At 36.6% G+C, this 7780-nt stretch overlaps 1 protein-coding gene across 1 annotated transcript in view; it reads left to right on the top strand.

Annotated features, from left to right (window-relative positions):
* Positions 1–2243: 2243 nt before the first annotated feature.
* The window catches only part of IPO11 (importin 11), a 227213-nt gene continuing 221676 nt past the window's right edge, over positions 2244–7780 (top strand). Inside the window, exons 1-2 of the mRNA XM_012664506.1 lie at positions 2244–2283; positions 5254–5397. Coding sequence (XP_012519960.1) covers positions 5260–5397 — 138 coding nt within the window. The 5' untranslated portion in view covers positions 2244–2283; positions 5254–5259. The remainder of the gene's footprint in view (positions 2284–5253; positions 5398–7780) is intronic.

The following is a 7780-nucleotide window of genomic DNA, read 5'->3' as shown; positions in this document are numbered from 1 at the left end:
AAGTTGTATTGCTGTTGCTGATGCTAAGTTTGGGTTCTCGGTTAAGCTGGTGACTGACAGATTTCTTCAGTTTAAATATTTGCTTGTTTCTTCATTGCAATTAGCAAGTAATCTGTGGAATGATCCTTGACACACTGGAACATTCTGTTCCTTCATAAGTGTTTTTTCACTTAATGGTTTTACCATCTGTTATTGATCCATGGCTTAATAAATTATTTCACTGTGGGAACCTTTTTTTAATTTTGAAATTCTCTTATCTTCAATTTTTACACCTCTTTTTCTAAGTCAGTCTACTACATACTGCATTAGCATTTAATAGACTTGGTGGGGTTATTGTTTGTGTGAAATGCCCTGAAACTAGGAACAAACACAGATAATGCAGTACTCTAAAGAAAATTATTATGGCTGAAATTAAAGTCACTGCAGGCCTGTGAAGTCTATCTGTTGGTGGCAGGTAGAGGTGCTGAGTTTTCTTTTGTTTATTTGTTTCATTTAATGAATATTTACACGTTTCCAACTACAGGCACATCTGTATGCCTTTGGGCTTTGGATTTTTACCCACTCATGAGAACCACTCATACTGTTTCTGGGTCGAAAATAATACTCTGAGTGCCAACTGCTATGCTAAAAACCTTATTTTTCACAATTTTTTTTTGAGACAGGGTCTCACTGTATTGCCCAGGCTGGAGTGCAGTGGCATGATCGAAGCTCATTGCAACCTCCAACTCCTGGGCTCAAGTGATCCTCTTGCCTCAGCCTCCCAAGCAGCTAGGGTTACCGGTGCGCACTATCACACCCTGCTAATTTTTCTTATTTTTTGTAGAGATGTGGTTTTGCTATGTTGCCCAGGCTGGTCTCGAATTTCTGGGCTCAAGTGATCCTCCCGCTTCAGCATCCCAGATTGCAGGTGTGAGCCACTATGCCTGGCCCCACAGTTACTTTTAATAATAAGAATGGTTTCCTCTGCTTTTCATCCCAGTAACCGGCAGAATTTGGGTAGAAAACAGGGACCTTTCTGATTCTTATCATCCTATCAGCTGTTACAGTGCCTAGTACAAAATTGGTGCTCTAAAAATATATGAACTGAGCTTTTCCTCACAGACTGTATGGACTTCATGGGAGGAAGGATCAAAGCAAGGAGAGAAGGGGACAGGGCATGTACTTCTGGAGAAGACCTGCAAGGGCAGGGTGCTGGAGGGAGGTATGGATGGGAAACTTAACAGCTTTCATTAGAACAGGTAAATGGTGAGGGTAAATGGGGCATGAGGATAAGAGTGCATAGACAAGGATTCCTGTGCTGGGAAGGTCAGAGAGATAAGGTGTGTGTTTATGTGAGTTCTCTGCACAAATTTTTGCTCTAGGGGAAAATTACTTTGGGAGTTGACAGTATTCAGTGATTTTTTAAGTACTAGCCCCAAACAAGGTTATGGTTTTTTTTTAATTTCTTTCTATGGTGGTGGTGGCGGGATGGGGATAAGTTTTGGTAGAGCTTTTCTCTATTTATATGTTGATATCAATATATTCATATATTGTTCCTATTCTATGGCTTTTGTCATACCTATATATAAATTCAGACACCTTATTTTGCGCCATAAAGTCCTACGTGATCTGTTCCTGCCTACTTCTCCAACTTCTTCTTGTACCACTTTCTCTTCTTCTCACAAAGTGTGGGTTACACTGGCCTTCTTAAGTGTGTTTTTAATCCCAGCCTCTTTATTTCTAGCTGGTTTTTTCTATCCGGAGCTCTGCCTTCAGATCTTTGTATGGCTGGCTGTCTCTTTTCATTCATGTCTCTCATAAATGTCACTTCAGAGGAGCTTTTCCTTGAACACTCAATCTAAAGTAACACAGTCATTTGCAGTCAGTCTTTAATGTTATTTTATTTTCTTCATATCACTACCTCTTTTTTTCCCCCTTTTTCCTTTTTATAGATCTGTCTTCTAGAATGTAAGCTGCATGAAACAGGGACACTTTTAGTTCACTGCTATCTTGTCTATACCTAGAATGGTGCCTGGCACAGTGGGCTTTCAGCAGTTTTATTGGATAAATCAGTTAATTAGCTAAAGTGATTCAGAGTGAAGTACTTTATTGTTCAGAATTGATCACCTTCCTTTATTCAGCAAATATTTATTAAGTGTATGTCATATATCATGTTGGGCTGGCTCCCAGCACTGCAAAGATAACTTAGATGTTGGTTTTGTCTCTCAAGGATACTGATTAAGACGAGTGGCGTTGGTGTTCAAGTCCAAGCAGTACCACTTACTAGATTGTGGCCTTGGCAAGGTAAAATCTCTGATCTCTAATTTTTTTTTTTTTTTTTTGAGATGGAGTGTCTCTCTGTCACCTGGGCTAGAGTGCCCTGGCGTCAGCCTAGCTCACAGCAACCTCAAACTCCTGGGCTTAAGTGATTCTCCTGCCTTAGCCTCTCAAGTAGCTGGGATTACAGGAGCGTGCCACCATACCCAGCTAATTTTTCTATTTTTGGTAGAGATGGGGTTTTGCTCTTGCTCAGACTGGTCTCAAACTCCTGAGCTCAAGCTATCCTCCTGCCTCAGCCTCCCAGAGTGTTAGGATTACAGGTGTGAGCTACCGTGCCCAGCCTTTTAATTTTTTATGTGAAAAATGGATTGCCACATTGGATTCTTCTTAGGAATAAATGAATGAAGCACTTAGCACAATACTAGGCATGTAACACATGCTCAAATATTAGTTTATTTTGTAAAACTTTTAATTTGAGCTGGCTGCTCTTGCATTGCTTGATAGAAAGTGAATAAATCCCTGCTTTTCATACCCTGGACTGTTAGTTTCCTTGTGAGAATAGTTCAGCTATAAGTCAGTGCATTAGCAATGGAACTGGACTTTCAGATGTACCTCAGTTTTAGATCTTTTAAAGTTGTGCTTCTTAAACTTTGGCAATTAAAAGATTGACCTAGAGAACTTTATTAAAGCATAGATTTTTGCTCAGCTGACTCCTGCTGCTATTCTCATTTGCTAGGTTTGAAGAGAGGATAGAGAATTTATATTTTTATGAGGGTCCCAGGTAATGCTGGTGCTACCAGCCTTTGGATCACACTTTGATTAGGGGTTTCCTAGATTGTGCAAATACGGTAGCCATTAGCCACATGGGGCTGTTGAAGTGTGGTTTGAAATGAGATATACTTTAAATGTAAAATATACACAGGATTTTGAAGACCTACTATAAAAAAAGAATGTAAAATATCTCAGTATTTTAAAGGTATTATATGTTGAAATCATAACATTTTGGATATATCAAGTTAAATATATATTATTACAATTAATTTCAAATTTTTTACCATTTAATGTGGCTAATAGAAATGTAAAGTTACATACATAGCTTGTTTTCATGGTTTGCATTATATTTCTACTAGACAGCAAAACATACTGCCTGTCTTTTTAAATTATCCTCCAGGGCATCAATAAAGTGAATTTCTTTCGTATATCCTGTTTTTGAAGTCATACATTACCAAAAAACCCTCTAAATTGAGTGAAAATTCATTCACTTGTTTTCAAGTGCTAATAAACATAGAAATTTTTATATTGTTCAAGACAATTCCAGTTAGTGAGGGAGATAATAGATTAATATTATCAAGGCACCCTAGTCAATTCTAAAATATAGGTAAGAACAGAGTGCTAATTTAAAATATTAATCCAACTCTGTTGCTAATCGGTAGAATTTTTTGGATTCCAGTTTTTAGGCCCTTAAGATGATACAATTAAATTTTTGTGTTTTAGATGAGCCCTGCTTTGCTATACAGGCTTTAAAATGGTTGATTTTCCTTAAGAGTTCTCATATTTTAGGTAAATTCCTTATTGGATCAACATTTGAGACCTTCCCTTTCACTGCAGTTTAATTATTAATAAAACCCTATCCAACCCATGGAACAGCAGGCAAAGAAAATAAAAAAATAAATAAAAAAAATAAAACCCTTGTAATAAAGGAGTCATTTGCTTTGGCTATATTCGTTATAGGTTAATGACTTTCAGACCGTTTTGTTTGTTTGTTTTAGTTTTTTTTTTTAAAGACAGGGTCTCACTGTGTCACCCAGGCTGGAGTGCAGTGGCATCATCATAGCTCACTGCAGCCTCCAACTCCTGGGCTCAAGGAATCCTCCTGCCTCAGCCTCCCTAGTAGCTGGGATTATAGGGTATGTACGACCACACCTGGCTAATTTTTTAGTTTTTTGTAGAGACAGGGTCTTGCTCATTGCCCAGGCTGGTCTAGAACTCCTGGCCTGAAGCCATCCTCCCACCTCGGCCTCCCGAAGTGCTAGGATTACAGATGTGAGCCACCATGCCTGGCCTGACTTTCAGGCTTTTACTGTGTGGAACATTCTTCAGTTTTAGATATAGCTACTAGCAGAAAGCTAATTCCCAGTCACCTCTGTACTGAGAACTTAGATTTATTTTCTATTAATTTTTAGCTTTCAATTTTAATCTCACATATTTTGTGCATATACATTGTGAACAACTATACATACTCACTAAATATACAATTGTACGTAATTTTGGGGGTGATTAGAAACAGAATCCTAGAGAATTCAATAAATTGTTCGTGTATTTGTAGAAGGGCTTCAGATATGTGATACAGGATTAGATGACCTGACTCTTAATATCCTTTCTAACTTAGGTTTTATATTTTTGTTGAATGGTTCAGTTTGGGTTTTTTTCAGCATTTTCTGAGTATGCATTTATCTGTTTCTTAAAATGTTTTGAACATGTACCATTGGTGGTATGTAAGATGATGTTAGGAGGTACTTACCAATGAGTCAAAGCAGTTCTCCTTCAGTTCTCTTCCTTTTGATCTTCTCAAGGATAAAGTTGGGCACTAGTATGTGGTTAATACCTTTATAACACTTATTAATCTTTTTAAAAGAAAGGCAGAAGGCATTATGCTCAGTCTTGGGCAAACAATGGTATTTAACCAGAATTTAGAAACTTTGGGTTTTGTGTATGTGTTCTCCCCATGCCCTACCTCTCCATTTACTATTAACTTCTATTTCTGGAACAATGAAAGACAGTTTCCTTTAGAAATAAATTGATTTAAGCAAAAGTAATTTGAACTATGGGAGTTTTAAGAGTATGGATGGTACATAGAAAAGGTAGAAATCAAGCAGAAACATGAAGCCTGTAAGTGAATGAAGTATAGGAGTATTTCAGAACATAAATTTATGTTACTGTTAATTTTTTATTACCTGTAATGTACATTTAAGTATGTTAATTTATCATTGCCAGGTTTCCATGGATCTCAATAGTGCCAGCACTGTTGTTCTTCAGGTCTTAACACAGGCCACCAGTCAGGATACTACTGTGTTAAAACCAGCTGAGGAGCAGTTGAAACAGTGGGAGACCCAGCCCGGTTTCTATTCAGTGTTGTTGGTAAGTTGTTCTAAAGTAATTTATTTTTATTTTGATAATATGAGACACCATATTAAAACCTAAAAACCTAGTTTTATTGGGGATTTCTTTAAGGAAACTGATCCATATGTTTGGCTGATGTTGCCACTGCCAATATTTTATTAATTTAATGTATGGCTTATTGATGATGTTTTAAGAAATATTTGTTGATAAATATATAAATAATCAAGCAGAATATCTGTAGTACCTCATCAGAAGACAACACTGTGCTGTTTTTCAGTTTTGGCGTCTTACTGCTGACATCATGACTGTAGGTAGTACACCTTCATGTTTTGTCTTCTTCCCTACTCTAATTAATTATGTTGCCATAGTTGTTCAGGTGTCTGTATTGCAGCATCAGATTCAGGTATGCTGTGCTCAATGTGTTTCACTTTAAAGCATTGTTCTTTTGTTCTTTTTTTTTTTTTTTTTTTTTTGAGACTGAATCTAACTCAGTCACCAGGAATAGCGTGCAGTGGCATCATCATAGCTCACTGCAACCTCATCCTCCTGGGCTCAAGTGATCTTCTTGCCTCAACTCCTGAACCACAGTGCCCGGCTAAGTTTTCTATTTTTAGTAGAGACAGGGTCTTGTTCTTGCTCAGGTTGGTCTCAAACTCCTGACCTCAAGCGTCCTCCTGCCTTGGCCTCCCAGAATGCTAGGATTACAGGCGTGACCCCCACGCCTGGCCAACACATCTGATCTTTTCCTGGGTGTTATGGGAAATAGTATAATGGTTTAATTAATAATATGTGCTTTAACCAAATCTTCCTTGGAACTTACAGTTTTGGGCTAATTAATAAAAATTGTTAATTATTAATTATTTCTCAATACCAGAATGAAATAAGTCTTTTTGTGTTAAGAGCCTTCCCTATTCTTTTCCTCTGAAAAACTGAGAACTTTTAGTTTCTGATCAGGGCAGTGAGGCTACTGATTGAGTTGGAAATTGACCCAATATTTGTGACTGGGTAACAAATTTTAAGCAATATTGTTTACCATGTCTTGTTAAATAGAAGAAATGATAGCAATTTAACATATATATTTTAACTCCTTGGCTAAAAATTTTGATTTTTTTGTTAAAGTTAAGAAGATATTGGTCATGCCTGTAAAGGAAATTAAGTGTTTGGGAGTCATACTTGTTATTCTGACTATAACACGAAAGTTGGCTATTTGACTCAGTAACAAAAAGGTAAAAAAAGAGATTGATTTTAAGACAATAAAAATATCTCGTTTTTTAATATAATCCCAGCATCATGTTTGTAAATTTTGAGCATAGTATAAATCTTTATAAAATTTCTGTCTTTACTCTCCATATGCTTATTTAAGTGAATATGCTCTGTAATTAGCCTTGTGCTTTTTTCAGACCAAAATATAAAACTTTTAGAATTTCTTATTTTGGTTACTGCTGGACCATAAAAACCAAAAGGCATTGCTTAGCTGATGTCTTTTTATGTATGAATTATTAATAATATTAAGTGCCGTGATGTTTTTATTACTAGCTATAATTTCCTTCTTAGTAAAATTTCTTTCTGGAATAGATGATGTATATAACAGATTTAAAAGCTGCCGTAATTAAGTCAAGTCTTCATGTTTCCCTCCCATTTACCGTCTTGGCACATTTAATGCATTTAGCCCCAGCTATCCATTCTCGTCTCCCAAATTTGTGTACCTGATCTCGTACTTATGTTCCAGTCCTGTTATTCAAAGTACTTTTAATATATTTCTCCTTGATTGACATCTGCAACTTGACTTTTCTTGATTCCCCAAGTGTGACTGAGACAGGCTGCGTGAGACCTACCAACTTCCACAGTATTCCCACATTAATTCCATTCGTTCACTCATTTGCACCGTAGATAAGTATGAAGTTTCTGCTGTGCCAGGCACTGTGGTAGATTAGAGTCCAGGCATGAGACAAGACTCTATCTAGTGCTGAAGGTAGACATGTAATGTGTCAAAGTCGAGTGTGATGAATGTGGTGAAAGAAGTACATTCTTTCTTTAATAATGGAGACCCAAAAGAGGGACTCTGACTTAGTTGTCAGGGGTCTTAAGGAATAAATGAAAGTTATTTCATTCATTACAACTCTCTTTATAATTTGTTTTTTTTTTTTTTTTTGGTATGTGCATGTGATTTTCTAAGATTGAGAGTTGAAAATATTTAAGATATATTTTCTATAGCAAAGAACATACTTCCACATCATTATTTTTGGCTTTGGGGTTTTCCCACGCAGGGTTGTGTTTAGATGAGGTCTTCTCTGGGGATTTGAGTTGATTTAAGGTCTGAGGTATAGTGTAATTACATTCATTGTTTACTGAGTACTTAACACATTCATTCCTACATTTTTCTTATTGCCAACTATTCTAG

This window comes from Propithecus coquereli, unplaced genomic scaffold, assembly GCF_000956105.1.
Source record: "Propithecus coquereli isolate 6110/MARCELLA unplaced genomic scaffold, Pcoq_1.0 Scaffold9, whole genome shotgun sequence".
In the NCBI taxonomy this organism is placed as follows: domain Eukaryota; kingdom Metazoa; phylum Chordata; class Mammalia; order Primates; family Indriidae; genus Propithecus; species Propithecus coquereli.
This window is presented reverse-complemented; position numbering and strand designations above follow the sequence as displayed.